Raw genomic sequence first — 21,332 nt, 5'->3', positions numbered from 1 at the left:
GTTTTAAAGTATTCACATAAATCATGAGCAAAGCACTTACTGTCTGTTGTAATAATAACACTAACAAATAATTGTGAGTACAAATTTAAATGTTTTCACGTATAGTTATTGTCTAATTACATTTTGTTGAAATTGAATAGATGTTCTGAATTACAAAATACATAAAAACATTGCTAGGCAATTCCACTTATATTGTTTTTCCTAATAAATCGTTTTTGGGTAGATCAATGATAGAAATAAAATTCAAAATGAAAGCGTTGAGTGTAGGAATTAATTTCGACATTAAAGCCCACACCGTATATCAATTTGTCTGTTGTTCTATTCATACTGTTATTTGGGACATTCCATAACAAAAAAGGTCTTTGATATATAACTTTGATTTCATTATTGATCTCAAAGCCTACAGAGTTTTTCCGCTCCAATCTTTCAACAATTCGCAAGTTCCCATTATTTTACGATATAAAAAGTGACTTGGACTTTTTTTATAACGAAACTATATAGACGTCGGACGCCACGATTATAAAGCATCACAACGTATGATTTATTAATATAGCAAAATATTATGTGGAAGAGAGTGGTGAATGCCTAATTGAAGTATTTATTCACAAAAGTGGGTGATATATTCTACTTATTTATAAGCGACCAGTATATACGGGCATAACTAATTAATATATTTTTTAGCTTGATATGCCGAAGACTGCGAAGTTTAATTATAATTTTTTCACAGCGTACTGCGACGAAATTCTGCTAACCACGAGGGTGATTGTAATGAAAAATTTGATGGTTTAGTTCATCCAATATCAATTGTAGATTATAAAAACCCTTGCCGACAATTTTGTTTCATCTACCATAGGCGTAGATACATCATTTTGAAAATTCATTATTTTTATAGATATTTTTAGAAATATGTATATCTTATGAGAGAGAATATTCGTTAAAAGTCTATCATTATAAATTAGACGGCATTATTCGCAGACAGATTCGCATTGATTGTAGTCCTACTTTGAACTTAGAAAAAATTCAAAATTAAACCTCGTTAACTTGTACAACTGAATATAAAATTATAAAATGTGAATAGACGAGGGACAGGGACAGAGTTTGGTTTAAACCAGACGTGAACTGAACCCTTTTTGTACCCCATTCGTCTATTAGAATTTCGGTAGTCTTTTATCTGACGCAAATAATTTTGTTGCTATCGAACTATCCTTGACGATTCGGTTATTGCCATCCGTTTTTTTAGTTTTTTTTGTGATTCAATCCACATGCTGATCAAACTTGACCCTATGTTTCCAAACTAGTATAATTGTATTCTGGATAATTTGCTACCTTTTGCTGTATTACTTTTAATGTGGCAACACTGTTCTCCTTATATAAACTATAAACTATCAACTGATTCACATTACATTTACATTTTTTAGAATCATCACTCAGTGTAAGAATCATGGAAGAGTGGTCTGAGTTCTCATCCCAGGTCTTCGTACAAATTGTTAAAGGGTAAGTTCCTAATTATTAATGAATCTATGAGATCAGTGATCTTTTTCAGATGGGCAAATATATTGGCTTTCCAGTTACATGCTACTAGTAGTTCCTTACATTTAAATTGTTATCAGTCTAAATCTCCAGTGGATGTATTTTGCAATCAAATCCACTCCCACTGTGTCAATATCAATATTTCACCCACATATTTGTAATATAATCGTCGTATTGCAGAACTTCTAACACTTTTTTTTCCTGCCCTGGCAAGTCACATTCTCCTTGATATAATTACACCAAAACCTAGTAAGAAACTGTATAATCTTGGATCATAGAGATTGATAAGCAGAACTTTGGGAAAAGGTTATCAAATATATACCCTCACTCGAATTCTTAAAACACAAATCCGTAAAAATAAAAGTTTTGCTGAATAGCGTGGATTATTCAGGCATGAAAGTATAAATATGTATCCTCTGGTATACTAAAATTCACTAAAATACCAGCTAACAGATAATCTCATAATACATACTAAATTTTCACATATACCAATATCAGACATTATATTCTTGAGTCTGATGAGAATGTTATTCGTAATTGATAATAATAAAGATCCCATAATAACGTCTGAAAAAGCTACCTCTCCTAATTTGAATAATGGCTTGGAACGTGGAGGACTGAAATTAGTTTAACAAAATAACAGAGGATAAAAGTCGATTTTTCTGAGCAACATTTCAAAATCATCTGTTACGAAATACAGATACGTGTTAAGGACAAACGAACCATTCTAAATAGTGGTATCATACCAGTTCTACAACAATGATTCAAACGTTTGGAATGATCAGAGCTGTTTTGAGGATATTCCAAAAGCTGGAATAGTTTGCCAAAATTACGAAAAAGTGAGGAAATGGATATAAAATCCTAGATATGAGAAATTTCTCCCTAAAAAGATCAATGGAGTGACAAATTATCTTTAAATCAGGAGAAAACCGATGATTTCAATAAAACTAGCTGTATCTTGGAAATATAGAGCAACCATTTAGTAGAAATTTTGTTATTAAACTTCCTTCTAGAATGAAATTTTCACCATATACTCAGCTTGAAATAAGTGATGAAGTGAATTTTTCCCGAAAATAAACATTTCCACCTTTTATTAGGTACTGTCATAAAAAACACTAATTACACTTTTACCTTCCTCTTAATTACTACTAACACTCCGCTTCTAGAAAATTAATATAAATACATATGAATACTCTAAACAGGGAAGCATTGAATAAGGAATCCTTGAATTTAATTTAAAGTAGCGTGAATGTTTAATGACTTCTCTTCAATTGAATGTGGCTTCAGTGTCTCCTCTGACACATGAAATTATTTTCAGATCGTGTCTGTTAATAAATTTTGTAGGCCGTAGGAAAATGGAGTATTTAAAGTCGTGATTTACTCATGTTAATCACTACTATAATCAGATTTTCAAAGCATCTTCTATATAATATGTGTATGCTACGGAGTTATTTGATGAATTTGTTGAACAAGAGCTCTAACTTTTTGTAAGAAATAAATATATTGAGTGTATTGAACAGATGTTTGATAGATGAACTATACTTACTTTCCTTCACAAATTATTTTTCTGGCTGAACAGCATTGTCTTCTATAAATGTCACATAGATTTTGGATCGAATAAAGATAATATTCATCTGTTTATATACTTTTCATATTTTAAGGAAACAAGTATTCACTTATGTGAAACTTTTTATTGGATTTCTAAATTAAGTAAATCCTTTTGGTGGCCATTAATTCCCTCTGAACTAATTGAGATGATTTTAAATAGCAGCTACAAACAGCTTCTATTTCCTGTCTCTTAAAACCACTTATACTTTCCTATAACAATCGGTAGTATGGGTCTTTCAAGACCAGCCAAATCCAACAAAGTTGTTCACACACAAAGCACTTTCAAGCACACTGTTTTTTCGGAATAACTCGACATGTTGTCTCCGTTCCATCAGATCAACGTAGAACGGTCAATTCTGAATGATACATTAACATTTTTTTATCAGAAGTGTTGGGAAACATCAGGCAAACCAATCGCAGATGACAAATTAATCCTCACCACAATAATGCGAACTTTTACACTTCAGTTCAAATTAAAATGTTTTCGAACAGTTAAAACATCAGATTGATGGGTCATCCAGCGAATAGTCCTTACTTAGCACCCAATAATCTCTTCTTATTTTCACAGATTAAATATGAATTGCCGGGTCAACGTTTTCCTACGCCCGAAAAAGCGGTTGATGCGTTTAAATCACATGTTTTGGAGGTACCTCAATCAGAATGTAAAAAACGCTTTGAAAATTGATCTTAATAGAGAATATTTTGAAAAGCAATGGAGCCGGGCTAAACAGCAGTTCTGGTCCTCTGTGGATCATGTTTGCTAAGTAGAGTGCGTAGTTTTGAGTGTTTCTTAGTGTATATGTATAAGAAAATTCATGTTCCATCGACTGTCATGAAACGACTCAAAAACCTATTTAGACTGCACTTAAACAGCGTTAAGTTTGCGCTTAGAATGAGCAAATACAGTACCGACACCTTTCTGATGAACTGAATATTATGCAGAAGCATGAAGTTTTTTGAAATGCCTTTTCTCTCAAATATCTCACTCACTTTCAGGCGGCGATCTGCCACTATCACTTGAGTATGGGTCATCAGAAACGGATGTAAGGCCATGTTAAAATCCGTTGAACCAATTTTTTATAGTTTCCCTCAAAAGAGATGTGTCATCACACTCATATTGAGTGCTCTTTGAATTAGATGCGCGAATTGTCTTCCAGGAATAAGATTCGAATCAGCGACCGAAGTTTTTGTGAAGTTTGAGAAAACGCCTACTTTCACATATAGTCAATGTGAAGCTACGAGTTCCATCGGTTTGAAATTTTGATTGTAGCCGTCTACGAGTATGTACACTACAGTAAATTACTCTTGTTATACTGGCGCCATTGAGTGCGAGACTTATCGGACTGCCCTTGTGTATGAAACACAACTGAATTTTTCAGGGCTCTGGAATACCTTGTATGTCTACACAATTATGATGTCAGTATGCATAGTTATACTGGAAAATGTCATGGGTTATACCTAATTGAAATTATTTAATTAAAAATACAATCAGGTCACCATTGCAATAAAACTACTCAGAATTTCACAGAATGGTATAGATACTCGTATGCTAATTTTTAAAGAGCTAATATTGTATGCAAATGACTATGAGTGATAATCAAAAGATTGAAATTCTCTACCTCCCCCTTTGTATGTTTTTAATAATCCTGTGAAAATATATTCAGATAACTTGTGAAATATTTAATGTTTTCATCGCTATGCTCACCAAAGTTTGTTCCGTAATAATTTCATATGCTTATATATTGAATATTCTGAAAATACAACGAAATTTTGGAATTTTGTACCATATAAACAGAGCGATTGATTAGTGTGATAAATTTTAGTGCTTTCATTGAGATTCCAATTTGAAACTTGGAGGGATCTTAGAAATTTGAGAGGTCATAGCCATCATTAGTCATAATATTATGAAATTATTCGAAATCTTACAAGATGCTTGAGAATACAGTGCCATATCAAAGTTACATTTTTTTTTTAATAAAACACCATATATTTTATTGTATACTTGAAATCAGCTGGACTTCACAATAATGAAGAGTAAAGATGTTTCCTACTGAGTATTTGAAAAGTTATAATTTTCCATAAAATAGTTCAATATCTTGTACAATGTAAGAGAATTTCAAGAATGAAGATTTGTTGCGATCAAAGCATTCAACTAGTAGTGAAAAATAGGGGAAATTAACTATTTCATTGATGTTCATTGAATCTGATACAGGGTAAATCAAAATACTAATAGATTATTTTCTCGGTTTTATCAAGTTAATAAAAGTATTTTGAGTTAGTATCGGAAATTACAACCAACATACTTCTTTTTTTTATTAGGCATTTCTTATTGATTATTGAGATATCATTTTTCAAAGCAAAACAATGATTATGTACATTTAACAATTGATTGTGAGTTGGCTATGATTTATTTGTCGAAAACTCATATTTCCTTACTGCAGAGGTCGAATTGCCAATTCAAAAAAAAACAAGAATAATAAATAAATAAATAAATTACAGGAAAGAAACTGTTGGGATTATGGATAAGGTAACAGTGTTTTTCTGGAAAAAAACTGAATACGTTATAAATTGGAAGATTATTCTATTTGTATTAAAGTTTCGGAGGTAAACTAAACTTAATATATTTTTAGCTTGTATTATCGAGTTTATATTCAAAGTTATACCTGGTTTTATGACTTGTAGCTCGAAAACTTTTTTCTTTATCTTAGGAAATACCAAAATATATTCTTTAACAAGGCTTAGAATGTGCTCAACAGATGCTTCAAAATAGAAAACTTCACTCCAAAATAATATTAGAGCTAATATTATAAAAGTATAAAATTTTAAAAGAGAGGGATTTTTGCATTCAATATTCCCACATTTCTATTTTGTGATTTAAATTGTCAATTACTATAATTTATTAATAACAATATGATAACTAATTACAATAGTTGAATACATATTAATCATATTGTCAGATGGTGAGAGACACCTGAATCATATCCTGTCTGTGTATCAGCTTGGATGGTTTGAATTGTTTTTGGTCTTTCTAATGACACTTAACATTATTTGAACCATGTCACTTTGACTTGACAATTCCACGATTATTTTTCCGCAGTTCTCTAAAATCTTTATTATTCCATTAGGTTTCTGCTCCACATGAACACCTGTTCTTGCAACAAGATTTTCATTTACTATCCCAATTTCATGATCTAATAATCTTAATTTTACGAAACTCAACATGACATTGTCTTTCGATAAAATCTCGATTGCCGTTATCGAGCCATTGTAAGAAGTCACTTCGAGTTTACTTATAAGACTACGGAATTGCACCGTTGTAACTCGGTAATTGTTCGCTGGAAATACTCCTCACACTTATGTATGGGTGTTCAGTAACTGCCGGAAGACATAAATTTCATTTTTCCATTCCACATAAGTTTTCAATCGCTATAACTTTTTATAATTAACTTGAATCGTGCGATTGAACTACTCCATCAATCTCCTCAAGCTTGATTTTATGGTTGCCTCATTTCAGGACAACGCCCATGGTAAACTCGAGCTGATAATAAGGTAAAATTGTGAGATATCAAATTATAATCAAATTATTGAATTTGATAGTGATGTTGAATACAGTAATAGTGATGGAACAAAAATATTCATTATGTATTTTTTCAAATCTTCAGAATTATCACGTTTCTTGGGATAATTTGTAATTACAAGAAAAAATCTACATTCAATTTTCGGCATCCTCTCTCCTTTCTTTCCATATGGCCAACTGGAGACTTTCCAGAGAAAATAAAAATTGGTTGGATATTGCTAGGGCATTTCTAATTGTTTCGAACTTTAATAGTTGTGGAGGAGTTTTAATAAAATTATCCAGTTTGTAGAAATTGTTTCAGCATATCCAGACTTGACAGCTTTTTTCATACCAAGGTGTTTGCCCCAACTCATCTTCCATTTGTGGAGATGGCGCCCAGGATATGGAAACTCGCTGGTGCGGAAGGGGAGAATGAAACGTAGTGCACTCTCTTGTTTCATTAGCACAACAAAAATATCTATAGATTTTACTGTAGTTGACACTAATGGCTATGGTATCCAGCCAATCACAAAACAGCATCGACATAATATAGTGGATGCTTACCAACAACTTGTTGCACTTGTTAAGGATGTAAGGAAAGTGTATCATTATCGTAATCGTTTTGGATAATGCAACTCCATGAAAATGGCTGGTCGAAAGATTTGAATATGAAATTTGATTTAAAATATACTGCCAAAAGCTGTAGAAAATTGTTGTTTCCATGTATGTTTAGTACTACTAATGAACCAAGAGATGACGCTGGAACAGGAACTCTAAAGAAGATGATTGATCTGGGATAGCGTTCGAGAAATAAAATGAAATTTCCTGTGTATAGATAATTGCTTTGTAAATTTATATTGAATGGGCTAATTTTATGAAAAATTAATTCATTTTATCCATTGAATAGCTCGTTTTCAATTAATCACTTTCCTATAAAAAACGTATTTCGCAATATGATAAGTTTGTATTCAACTTATGAATTATATGAAATCTACCACAATAACCAAGTTTTGAAAATACTGAAAAATATGACGACCTCATGACAAAATCAAAATTAGGACAGGAAAATGTATTCGGACAGGCGTTCGAAGATACAGAAGAGAACAAAATTTCACAAGTAATTATATATAGAACTACATATAATCTAAGATGGTTCGACGAAAGCGTCACTTTTCAATGAAAAAGTAACAACTCTATAAAAAAGTAATTTATTATGAACATAATCTTCACACAAACAAGTTCGTTTCCAATTTTTGAAAGTATCTACAAAATAATACCTTGGAATTTCTACAAAATAAGTATTTATCTCTGCGATTACTGTAAGGTTTGTCTTAAATCACTTTCCACGAAGCCATTTTTTCACGCCTGGGAATAGAAAGTAATCGGAGGGAACCAGATTAGATTATAATGGCGGATGAGACAGGATATTGTGATAAAATTCGGGTAATTGCCCTTCAACTATAGCAGACGTATATTTTGTAATCAAATGAAAATCTTTTCATATATAAACGTGGTGGTTCCTTCTTTTTATTGGAAAATTCATTTCATCAGCTCATGTACACTCATTCAACGATATTTACAATTCATAACATAACATATTCAAGTATATTTTTTCAATCATACTCGAACATTTTGAATTTTCATTTGATTATTACGTATATCCATGTAGTGTGTTTAACGAAATAAATAATTCTACATTACTAACTGAAGGCCAGGGGCAGCTCACACCCATTGGTTAACAATCCGATACTTTTTTACAGGGACAGGTTTTTTTAAACAAAAAGGTACTGTTTGATTGAATCTATACAATTTATGGCTTAGGAGATATGTATGATTTACCTTTGGTTACTCATCAAAAAAAGAAGGTTTTATACTAAACGCTTTTTGTGTAGCATTATACCCGAACTTTTTTTAGGGTTGAACGCAGCTTACGGGAAACAGGTTTATCAACATAAATTAAGTAGTAATTAATTAGTTTCCATTATTTTTTTGCATTTGCAGAGATATGAGGTTCGTGTACGATGGATTATGAAATAAATATAGATCGAAAAGCAGAAGAAAACCTTGGAGTCGACATGAACGAAACACAGTTAGAGGATTTTTTAATATTCAGTCATTCAAGGTGTTCCAAAATAATTAATTCTATCTCTAGGACTGATGTAAAACTGGAAAATATTTGGAATTTGCTCAGCAAGAAATTTTGGATTCGACCAACCAATTACGACACCTTCTACCAAAATTCGGTGGAGTTCCATGTGTATCCTTTATCCTTTATCCATTTTCATACGATACTGCTAGCTGTATTTTTAGTCATTTGGGAATCTAGAATATCCCTGAGTTCGCAACACAATTTGAGCAGATTATTAATATTGCAACACCTTTGCTATTTTTCTAATGCTTCCGATTGTATTAATCATGATATTTTAATTAACAAATTGCAGTACTACGGTTTCAGGAAAACACCTATCTCATGGTTTAAGTTATACCTTACCAACAGAAGTCAGCTTGTAACAATGTCTTCTTGCAAGCCAATAGAATGTGTAATGCCCCAACGCTCAGTATTAGATTATATTAGTGTTCATTCTGTTTATAAACGACATCGGATATCCAGAGAGTGATAAAATATGTCTATTTGCAGACGACACTAGTTTTTCTTGGAGCCAGCCTAAAGTTTTACCATATAAAAATACATTACTGCTTTTTTTATTTAATAACACCACCATTGACGTCGTTAAATCTGTAAAATTCTCAGGGCTTGTTCATTTCGTTGAAATGAAAGTTAAGTTCTTCCTGTTATGCGCTGAGATCAGTTTCCAAAGAACTGAACTTATCCACTTCCCTAACAGTTTATCATGCCCTTATTGAGTCGCATCACTGATATGCCCTTCCCTTCTGGGGTACGTCTTCAAACTAGAGAGGAGAGCTGATAGATATTTACTTGGACTAAACACCAGGGCTCACTGCAGGGATGCAAGATTAAAAACTCTGACTCTTTCTTCCTTATTCATCTTTGAATCCGTTTGCCTAATTCGTAAGCACGTTCGTCCAATTTCAGAAAGGTCGTTGCACGGCACACTTAGGAACGCGGAACACGACTTTACCTACCTACTCCACGTTAAAAATTAGTTAAGGGCTCAATATTTTACAATGCAAAAAAAATGCACAATCACTCGCCAATTGAAATCAAATCGATTTCATCTTTTCCCGCATTCTGGAATAATTTGAAGGCATATTTACTGGAAAGTGCCTTCTACTCTGTAAACGATTGCTATTCTAATGATAATATTTAATTCTAGGCATGCTGCATACTGGTTTAATTTTTGGACTTATATACTGATTATTACCTATTAATATTACATATAATTTTGTTACACATTGTATATTGAAATTTTATTTAATTTGTATCTTTATTTAGTTACTTTTATGTTTGTTCTCTAGTTTTTACAAGCTTTTGTCTACAAATTGTAACAATTTTTTGACAAAAAAGCATTTATCTTTCTAGAACTAGAGAGCTATGGAAATTGGAGCATGGAAGTAGATGAGAATGTCAGCACATCAGTTAACGTAATTATGCTTATATAATGATTTCAGAATACACCAAAATGAAAGTGAAAGTTCTTCTGCATGGATGTGGAGGTACTTACAAACACTCCGAGAAGTAAATGCAGACAAAACAAAAATGGATCCAAACAGAGTCAAATATATCACCAGAGAATACCAAATGAAGATGGTACAAATGGATACTGAAACGTCATTTGAAATGATCCAAAAAAAACAGCATAGATAGTTTGTACAATGGATTTGATACATTGTCAAAATAGACTTGATAAGCAAGAAAATTAGATGAGAGTGTGAATGTTTAAGAAATCTTCGAAATAAACACAACTGCCGATATTTTCCAAGTAAATAAGAGCTAATAAATGGTACATGAGGATTTATGATAACAGATATCACTCATAAACAATTTCCAATTATCATTTTTTTACTGCAGTTATATGCATAATTAATTGTAGTGATTAACAGCAGTAACCAGAAATGCTTTGAATACGTAAATTTATCAGTAGAAACTAGATTTGTTTCAATTACTTGTCGCAAGCTGTGATTTGTTCTCTATTCTTCCAGTTAGTTACATTATTGATGATTTCCATCGTCAGCTTTTTATGCTTGTTACATATTAATGAATATTCAATCATGATTTGATAAATCTACAAATCAATCCGCGTACATAGTTTGTGAATGAATCTAATATATCTGATAAACTATTCTTTTGATCTAATTTAAATAATAAAGTATCAAAAAAGTGAAAAAATATCAAACTATCATCGTCAAAAAGAAATTTCTGTTCTGTGCAAGATATACTAATCAATCATAAAATCGGAGGAAAGGGCTTTTTATATCACGCGGACTTTTCAACGTGGTTTTTTCTGTACAAACATGCCGGCAAAATGAGAAAAAATAACACAATCTTTACGAAGCTTACGGCTCATTCTCTCTTCAAATGCCATCCAAGCTACTATTTTTTGGAAGGGGCATAAAACACAATATAATGGTTACTCTTAGCCACGTTAAATCGCTTTCGAGCCTGATTTTATCTTATGAAATTTCCTATTCGTCTCCAATAAACCACATTGCGGTGGATTTTTCCATTGATTTTCAAAATTAAGCAGCAACGTACGTGCAGGATCTGCCATCGTCAATTTAAACAAGTACTGCTTGGTGATAACCTTTGATATCAAGGATGCTTGCAATTTCGCTTAAGTGGGATTGTATTTTGAGAGCCCTCAGCGACATGAAAATGCAGAGATACCTGGTGAAGATGGTGGTAAGCTACTTGTCTTGTAGGATCTTGAAATAGGACATGGAGACCGGTCCAAAAGAATACAGGATCACTAAAGGGGCACTTCAACACTCTGTTCTAGCTTCGCTTCTCAAGCTGAGAGTGCCGAGGGATGTCAAGGCGTACGCCGATAATGTTACCGTAGTAAACGTAGCAAAATATCTAGAAGAGGTTAACTCAGCAATTGACATTACCCTCAAGAAGAGGTTGAAGAGAGAGGAGTAGGTTTATGGTGGGTAGAGAGAACGAGTCCGACATACTAATCATAACATCTTGTCCTAATGATACTATTATCATAATTACAACTGATATATAAGATTTCAATTCTCCATACGAATTTAATACAAAATTATAAAAGCGCACATGGAGCAAAATTTTTAAATTTTCATAATATAACTAAACTGGGGTTACCGCGACTTATATAACAGGAATAAGAGTGAGCTTATAAATTTAAATATGGTGGAAATGATAGTATAAAAGTTGGCGCTTCTGGTTTTAAAACGAATCTCGTAAACACATCTCTCGGGTAAATTATTTGATTAATAATCTTGTGCAAGGTAGAAGTTATAGCTTTGCCAAAAATAACTGCAAACGTTTTTTATATTTATTGCCAGCATAGTAGTATATACGTCTTATTTTTACCAAAAGAGGATTATAGAATAACATTATAGGAGTGATGTTCTATATATTCCTTCCATATATTTTTCTTGACCACGATTGGTCAAATTATTTTAGTGGAAATATTAGTATGAAAAATTTATTCCACATGATTCGAGATATATATCGCTGTAACGGGGACTTCCAAAGTTACTTCCGGACGGTACAGTTTGCTAATAAACACTGAGAAGGATAATCGAGGAAGGGCAGTGAGTACTATCTACCGTGAGATAGTACTAAGATTTGGAAAAACTCAACAAAAAGCGGATTGAAAGCAAAGGATGCTTTTGTTTTATTAATATCTACATAATAACTGAATAACCTATAGTTCTGAAACTCAAAATCCTTTTTGACGTTTGGTGTAAGTTTAATACAATCAAAATAAGTTTTATAATCAATAAATGGTATATTTTGGAAAAAAACGGTGAAAAAAATGGCCTCTCGTATATATTTGGACATAATTGACTATAACTTGAAAAAAGCCTTAACATCAAAGTCGAGAAACTTTTAAGAAACAAAATGTAAACATATTTTCCTTGTAGCGCATCTCATTTCCTTCAGTATAATTCCAGTTATTATAAGTTTACGGAAACCCAAAGGAGATTTTTTCATAGGAAACTCGATTTAAATTGTATTGGCAAGATTCTTCATTTTGATTATTTCAGAGTTTTGCATAAGAAATGAGATTGTTGTTAAGAAAACTTTCCATGATAAGTGTCTTAATATGAATAAATACATTTCACAGGTATCGTTTTTATTGTTATAAATGAAATGTTAACAAAATGGTTTTGGCTTGGCCCAGTCTAACCGAAATATTTCCTCAATTCTAATAATATTTCAAGCAAAATTCAGTATTATTAATTTTTTTGTTTCTTTTGGATTGTTAGTATTCTCTTTCTAAAAATAATATTTACCGTTTTGTCATGACGTGGGATTCAATTTATTTTAGCGCTCTTATCATTAGAGTATGTATGATTCTTCTCGCTTTTCATTCTTTTTTGAATTGTCTAGTGTCACGTTAGTAATTTCAATTACTCGCTTCTAGTTTTCAGTAGTTCGTTTTAAATTGTTTTGATAGAATTTCTCAACTTTTTTGTTATTGGTTTAAGGACACAGTTTATGATTAATTTCTGATTTGTAATGTAGTAAGGTTTTGAAATCTAATACGTTATATTGGTTTTCGAGCACAGAAAGCGCAAGTTTTTACCAAAGAAGATATATCCAGGATTATGCTAGCTCCCGATAAGGTATACCTGATGATTAAAGTGAGTACCATTTTTGCACTGGCTGGCGCGCTCCGCAGATCCGAGCTTGTAAATATCACTGTCGACGACATTCAAGATAAATCCAAACTAATTGTTCTGAAAATTTCTGATACCAAAAATCATTCGTCAAGATCATTTGTTTTATCTGAAGAAATTAATAATGGAACCTATTTGACGCTGTACAGAAAGTACGCAGATTTACGACCACCTACCACTCCATACCGCCGATGTTTTATTCATTATAAGAATGGAAAATACTCAGTTCAATGCGTTGGCGTAAACACTTTTGGTAAAATGCCAGCAGAGATTGCTGCATATTTACACCTACCTAATCCGGAACGTTATACAGGACACAGTTTCAGACGTTCTTCGGCAACGTTCCTAGCAGACTTCAGCGGAGAAATAACCAACCTAAAACGCCTCGGTGGCTGGAAGTCTACTACTATCGCTGAGGGCTATTTGGAGGACTCCGAGAATCAGAAGAAAAAAGTATCAAATGAAATTATCTGCTCTATAAATGACTTAAGACCGTTGCCGTCACCGTCGTCGTCATCTATATGCGACCTGCAACCGATGCCATCCTCATCGACGTCATCTACCTTCCAGTTGAAACCAAATAACTCCACTGTACCGGCAATTCTTACTAGTCTACAGAATGCAACAAATTGTGTTTTCAATATTAATATTTATAATAATTAGTAGTTTTAAGTTAAAGTTTTGTATATTATTATGTTTGATGGAATAAAATAATTTTTGAAACATGGGTTGGTATACTTTCTTGTATATACGGCCGTAGAAAAAATCATGTTCCTAACTTACGCGGAGAATGATACTTTCCCGCACTTGACTGCAGTCGCGTGCGGGAAAGTATCATCTTCCGCACTTGTTAGGAAAATAACTATTTTTTAGTGATCTCCTTTTAAGGGTGATATCTCGGAAAGAGCTGAGAGGTGGGCTGAGAAAATGTTGTTATAGGAAACACCCATCTTAATTTCATACGAGCAATCACCTCCTGAATGAATTCAGAAAAACCCTGCATATGGGAGTGGAGAAATTATATCGTAACCTTATATAGTTATCCACAAAAAAATGCTTGCTTATCCCATAGTTCCTGACATACTTTACACGAATCTCCTTTTTAAAGGAATTCATTTGAAGATCGTGAAGAAGCCACATTCAGTTTAATATAGGTCTGAACAAATTATCATAGCATTTATTTAATTTTTCTGGAATTATAGAAAAATTGTTGGAATAAAATCCGCAGAAATGTTCTTCTAGAGTCACATTAAGTCATATTTTATGCTATCCTTCTTTCCCAATAACATTCAAAGTTTAGGTGCAATTAATTATTCCAGCTTCTTGTTCAAACGTGAGAATTTCATCTACCTATTTGGCACACATTTTTGAATGTTGAAATAAAATGTGCCGCACCGATTATTTATCAATTCGTGCATTTACAGCAATCGCACGCATAATTTTTCATATTGTCGTCTGTTCTTGATGTGGTCGGCCTGGAATCATGCAAAACGTGGTCTCGACTAATTTGAAAACGTTTTAACAAATCAAAACAATTTGTATGCGATTAACATTTACTGTCACAAGCTTCTCTCAATAAGAATATGTTTCAACTGCGATTTCAACAAATCTTATATCTAATGTCTCATTTTTATTTTTTGGAAATTATTACCATAATTTCGATAGTATTAGAATTTCATGAGAAGTAAAGTTAACTATTTCCGTATATATCTGAATTTCAAAACTTCAACATTTTATTTTGAGAAGATATATTCCATCATTTTGGTCTAATGTATGTTGAAAGGGATCATAGGCTCCTGAAAAACATTCATATCATGAGTTTAATATGCTATTTTTCAGTTTTATTCTACCTGGATAACGTTGAAATCGATATATTCCAAGCATAGAATTGAGTTTTTTTTTCAGTTTATATTCAGAAATCAATTTACATGAATTATTCATTGAAATTATCAAAATCTGAATAAATTACCAGTTTCAAAGAAAATCTTTAGCAATGTTAGACAAAATACAATTAAGTAATCAGAAACTACATCACTCACTAACTCGCATTAAATTAATTAAACAGCATACAGTCCTTTATTAGTTCTTCATGTTATATGGCTAGTACTTCAAAAGTACTACAATGGAAAATCGAGTACTTATTTTTGAAAATATATTTGAACGGAATTTTTAAACATTAGGAATTGGGTTCGCATTCGCTGAAATAGTTGATATAAGTTTGTTTCCCTTGAGATAATAGTATTGACTTCCATATATTTGAATTTTATAAAGACATCAAAGTATTGGAGATAGTACGTAAGCTTATAAATCTGCGAAGCTTAGGTACCAAAATAAAAAAATGCTATATAATGTATACTCTTTCATCGGTGGAGGAAGTGGCTACATATTTTGAAAAATGTAGAAAAAAATTGTTGTATGGACTCGAGCGCCTCAGATATTGAGAGCATCCATGTTCTACGTATTTTTAATAATATATGTACGTTAATCTCATCGTTTTCATGATTAGGGTGGTCCCACGTAAGGGTTGAAAATGAAAAAAAATTAACGGAAAGCTTATGGCACAGGGCTAACAAACGAAGTGGATAGCTATGGATTGAAGTAGAGTTTTTCAGAATATGATACCAAAAACGAGAAATCTGTATAATGGAAAATCAATCATCATAAATCAAGATGCAAGATATTGAAAAAAAGTGATTGTTATCGTATGGTCACATTTGAAAATCAGAAAAAACTAGATGAATGAATGAATGAATCACCAACTTGAGTCCCATGGGTACAAGGTAACTAGGAACACTCAAAAAATCTTTGAAAAAAATGTCATTTGATTTTTTAGTAGAGTGTTCAACTAATTTACATTGAAGTATTTTGTCTTCTATGGTTATAGTAAGATGTTTGCTGATGAATAATACTCGCATTACCGCATCAAGTAATGAGATTATCATGGTTGCGATCTTTGTCGCTTTGGGATTCGAAAGTATTGCTTATTTTCAACACTCACTTCGACTTAACTCTTGACATAGGGCGTCGAGAGTGTTAGTCATAACGTCATTAGTGACTCTCTGCGATCAAAATGATCACCATACAAAAAAGTATTTTCGGCGCGGTTAATGCTTAATGCAAGATCAGATAACCTTAGTGGCCATTCCTTTAATCCGTCTTCCTAAGTCGCCGTACTTCAAACTGGTTATCCAGGAACCACGACCATTAAGACCGTGGTGTATGTATGTATTTGTGCACAATCTTGTTGGTACCAAATACTGCGAAATAAATTTCCCAAGCCCTAGTCAGAATTTTGCCGTTTTATTGTATCACTTAAGCAAAACATTAAAAATAGTACCGTAACAATAGCTTATGATTGTTTCTCAAAATTCCAAACGTTTTTCTTGATCAACTCCAGAGAGTTGGTGAACAAGTTGAGCTGTATATGAGTGAAGTTTTTCCTTGTTTAAGAACATTACTACATATGTCTAACTCACATTTTATTGTAAGAAAATGTTCCTTACATTTGTTTAATAGTTATTTTCTAATAACAGCAAAATATTTAGTTTTGTATTGTCGCTTATTGCTGGTCTTCCAAATTTTGGAACAGCCCTCGCGCTTTCCGTTCCATTGAATTTTTCAACTATTCTGTTCACTGTATTTCTAGCAACTGAATCTATTTCAAAATATGTTTCGTTCAATAAAGCACCTGTTTCTTTATGTAATCGAAATTTATCGCCGTAAGTTATCAACCAGTGTGAAGTCAAAGTTATATCAAAGTAACTATGCACTCTCTATACTTTTAATCGATTTTTGCAGATTGCTTGAATTCTTATTCAGTTTTTCTGCTGCATACCAAAAAACGAAATATGAACACAATGTAGAGAGTGCAGATCGTACAAGAGATACCTCAGAAATAAAGAAGTATCTTCAATCTTTTCAATGATTTTATCCTTGAGCTGATTGATAACTAATCTATATTTGAAATTTAATCCTTGTACCCTCAACTTAAAATTCCCAACGATAATCAATTGGTTGTTGTGAGATTTCCCATAGTTATTTCCAACAATGTTCAGGACTGTAAATACAAAGCTACTTCTAATTTATTCAAGACGTAGAGTCTCGAGTAAATTCAGTTCTTTGATTCTATTGTAAATAACGAACTCGATCTAATACATTTCGCGTACAAATACCTCAGAACAATAACCACAATCGCTTTTATTTTTTATTGAGTAAGACATGCGAAGTCTCGAGAAATCGTCAGTGAATAGCGAATAAGGAAATTAATTTAATGAGTAGGAGGATTTATGGGCCCCATTGAGTACGAGAGAATAATTTTTATAGGCAATAGCAGCGTTAACATATGTCTGGGGGTCTGTGGGGTCTAGGATATAAAGAAATAATTGAGTGAGAAATCTTCTAAAAAATATCATATCTGGTTGTCGAATTCAGTGGTAATTTCGATTTGAAATTATCTGTAGACTCTAACGACTCATGCAAAGGAAGCAAGTTATCGAAAGAACGATTGAGCGTTCTGTTTTGCTGCGGCTCGACAGGCGAGAAGATGAAACCACTTGTGATTGGAAATTCCAACAAACCAAGGGTATTTAAAAAAGAAGGTGTCACAAACTTGAAAAACCTTCCTGTTTAGATCAAGGCATCATTAGGAGTGTAAAAGTAAATTACCGCCGGAAAAAGTTACAGCATATGATTATTCACGCAGAAACCGAGTCCACACAATAACAGATCTCTGTGCAATTCGATGGGTTTACGCTGCTTAGGAACAAGTTCCCACAACAACGATTGTAAAATGTTTCATACATGCAGGTTTTGACAAGCTTGATGGTAAATTCACAGAACCACATAGTCTGCACCTCGCTCTGCACGGAAAACTCCAATGACATTGAACAATCTTTACCGGTTGATGTTCGACAAGATTTATTTTCTCTCGATGAAGTTGCGAGAGCTGAGATGAGCTTTGGTGTGCATGAAATTCAATATGCGTCTATTGATTATGACGTTAGTTTTATAAAACAAAGTGGATGATATTACTGACGGCGAAAGCGATGGTGAGATTGACCAAAAAGATGACGATGAGATAACGGAAGTGCCTTCCTCTGTAAAATTCGGCACTTGAAAAACTTGCTTCTGATATACAGTCTTGGATGCCGTATATTTATAAAATGAACAGTGAATGTGAGGATGGTATGTTTAGAAAGAATATGATACAAGCAAAAGTTAGTGATGTTTTAAAAACTGTTAATCAATTATTTATCTGTTGGAGGATGAATTTTTTTGTAAACTGTAAATTTGTTTTTTGTTACATTAACATTTTAATTATTTTCATAAATATGAGCAAGTAACTATGTATTCAATAAATAACTATTAAAGATAAAAACATGTCGAAATAACTTACCTTGTCCCTCTAAGTTGTACACCTCTCTAAGTTGTACACAAATGTTTGGAACCATAGGTGTACAAAATAGAGAGGTTTCACTGTATTTAGTAATTTCAAATATATATCAGCTTTTCATAAAGCTTTCAAAAAATGGATGACTCCAAATCAACGGTACTGGGACAACATATTATGTGATCGAAGGAGGAACGTGGTGGCTGTTTCGTGGTGATTATGGAGCAGGTACTAGTATCGATACGCTTTAAAGTTTTTCCATTGGTGACATCAACGTATTTCAACTCGAAATGTAGATAGTGGCCACGAGTTACGAGTGTCAATGCAAACGATTTATACGAAGAATCTGAGAAACACCAAAACATCGGTTTACATACTACCCTATATATTTGTAATCATAGTATCGAAAACGTTTTAATAAAGTTCTTCTTAGTAATAAGAATCAAACATAGGAATGATGAACATTGTCATGCAAATTTCTCACAATTTAGTATTCAATAAAAACTGGAATCCACTTGTAAATTCAGGGGATCATTCATTTTTCTTTTTGAAGAGAGAAAGTAAATTTCACAAAATTTAATTAAATAAGGAATGGATATGCCAGGAGTATAAAAATATTCCTCCTAAAGTGCGAGTTCTTTAAAAGAGAATTGGAGCAATAAACTCCGAATTTTCATTAAATTCATTGTATAACAGATCATCTCAAAAAAGTGAATAGATGAAAAATCATTTGGAAGTGAGTATATTCTAATTCCTATCGTTTGTTTGTTTATTCTATATAATAGAGTCATATGATAACACTGTTTTGTTTATCACCGTCATTAGTTATAGTATTATGGAATCTAATTTAATAGTGCATGAAGTGGCACTTTTTTTACGAATGGAAAAAGTTGACCAGCAATTCGATGAGTGAAAAAAAAAGATACTTAATGCACATATTGCATACATTATGTTTTCTACAGCCCTATATAAAAAAATAAATCTCAAATAGAAATTTGGAATATTTCTATGAAGCACTTTAGTCAAATTATAATTGAAAACGAACGCATAATGGTTAAATTGAAAGTTGATTGTAGACAATGATATTAAAAAAAACTAACAACTAAATGATATATTTTGCTTCCTAATTATTGGATGTGAATTCTCGCTCCACTCACGCTTATGTCTGTTTCAATCATTTTAGTGGTGAATATTTGTAAGAGTAAAATTGGTCCCTTGATTCTTATATGATGTGAAAGGTTGGTTTAAGAAACTGCTGATATTAGTTCCTTGTGAAATGCGTAAGGCACAATTTATTTTTGTGTTAAGAGATTTATAAATCACCTTCATCATGAATATCAAAATAAGGATGAAATCAACTCAGATCTGAAAACTAAATTTTCATATATAAAGAAATAATAAAAACAAGACTTTTCTATCATTGGTCCAAATCGACTACAATTTTCATTTTCTCGTACATCAATAATAGAATTTTTTCTAATTAACTTCGTACTTTCCATACGTATTTGCTATCGAACACTCTCTTATACAAAGATGCTTAATTTGTTTGTGTGATACATGGTTATTACTCTGAAGTGATAAACGAGAGATTTTCTGGAGTAAAGACACAACTCACGTATTATGGTTTCACAGCGGTTACCCTGATATATACGTATTTGGTGTTTGGTGTGTATGTGATAAGTGCTTCGTCAAAGCAGTCACACACTGCTTCCAGTGGCCTCCATCCAAGACTGCGAATTAATGTGGAAATAGTAATTTACGTTATGATTCAGGAAAGTGCGGTTAGTACGGTACGAGACAGATGTTTATGGACGAGGCGACGAAGAAGTCGAGTCAAGAATATCTAATCTAGTATCATAATAATAACCGTAATAATAACTCCACGGACGTATATCGTAATATGATTTTTTCATACTGTTTTCAGTTTTAAATTAGAAGCAAAATTAGATTAGAATATTAAATTTTATATTTATATTTAACAATTTTACTGAAACGAGTACATAGAGTATTTGACAAAATACTTTCCAACAATTTAATAGCTACTGCAGGTAGGTACTGTTTTAAGTAAATAAAACAGTACCTATAAAAAGTATTGTGATAAGTCAATTGAAAATGATTGGGATTTATTATGATTAATAATCTTATGTACGAGAACGCGTCGTGGTTACAATAAAAATTAGTATTCGTAGGGTGAGAAGAATTCATGGTGAAGCCCAGGGCAGAGCGAGTTTATGGCATCTGTTGCCATAAACTATTGCCGCTTTTCGAATTTGAAAATCATTGAAAGCCGCTTTGTGAGAAACCAAGTGTTGTGTAAGAACAATTAATTTCTTGAGGCATCACATGAACAAATTTCGGAGTTTAATTACAATTCAATTCATCTACATAGAAGAAGTGTGGATACACATGCGCGGATCATGTGAACGTATATGGCAAGATCATCACTTAAAGACT

At 32.5% G+C, this 21,332-nt stretch overlaps 1 protein-coding gene across 1 annotated transcript in view; it reads left to right on the top strand.

Annotated features, from left to right (window-relative positions):
• The window catches only part of LOC130449464 (28S ribosomal protein S28, mitochondrial), a 162,517-nt gene that overhangs the window by 31,664 nt on the left and 109,521 nt on the right, over positions 1-21,332 (top strand). The window contains exon 2 of the mRNA XM_056787297.1: positions 1,419-1,494. Within this exon, the coding sequence (XP_056643275.1) occupies positions 1,419-1,494 (76 nt within the window). The remainder of the gene's footprint in view (positions 1-1,418; positions 1,495-21,332) is intronic.

Source organism: Diorhabda sublineata, chromosome 10 (assembly GCF_026230105.1).
Source record: "Diorhabda sublineata isolate icDioSubl1.1 chromosome 10, icDioSubl1.1, whole genome shotgun sequence".
NCBI classification, from domain to species: Eukaryota; Metazoa; Arthropoda; class Insecta; order Coleoptera; family Chrysomelidae; genus Diorhabda; species Diorhabda sublineata.
The sequence above is the reverse complement of the archived record's forward strand: the minus strand, read 5'-3'. Positions and strand labels throughout refer to the sequence as shown.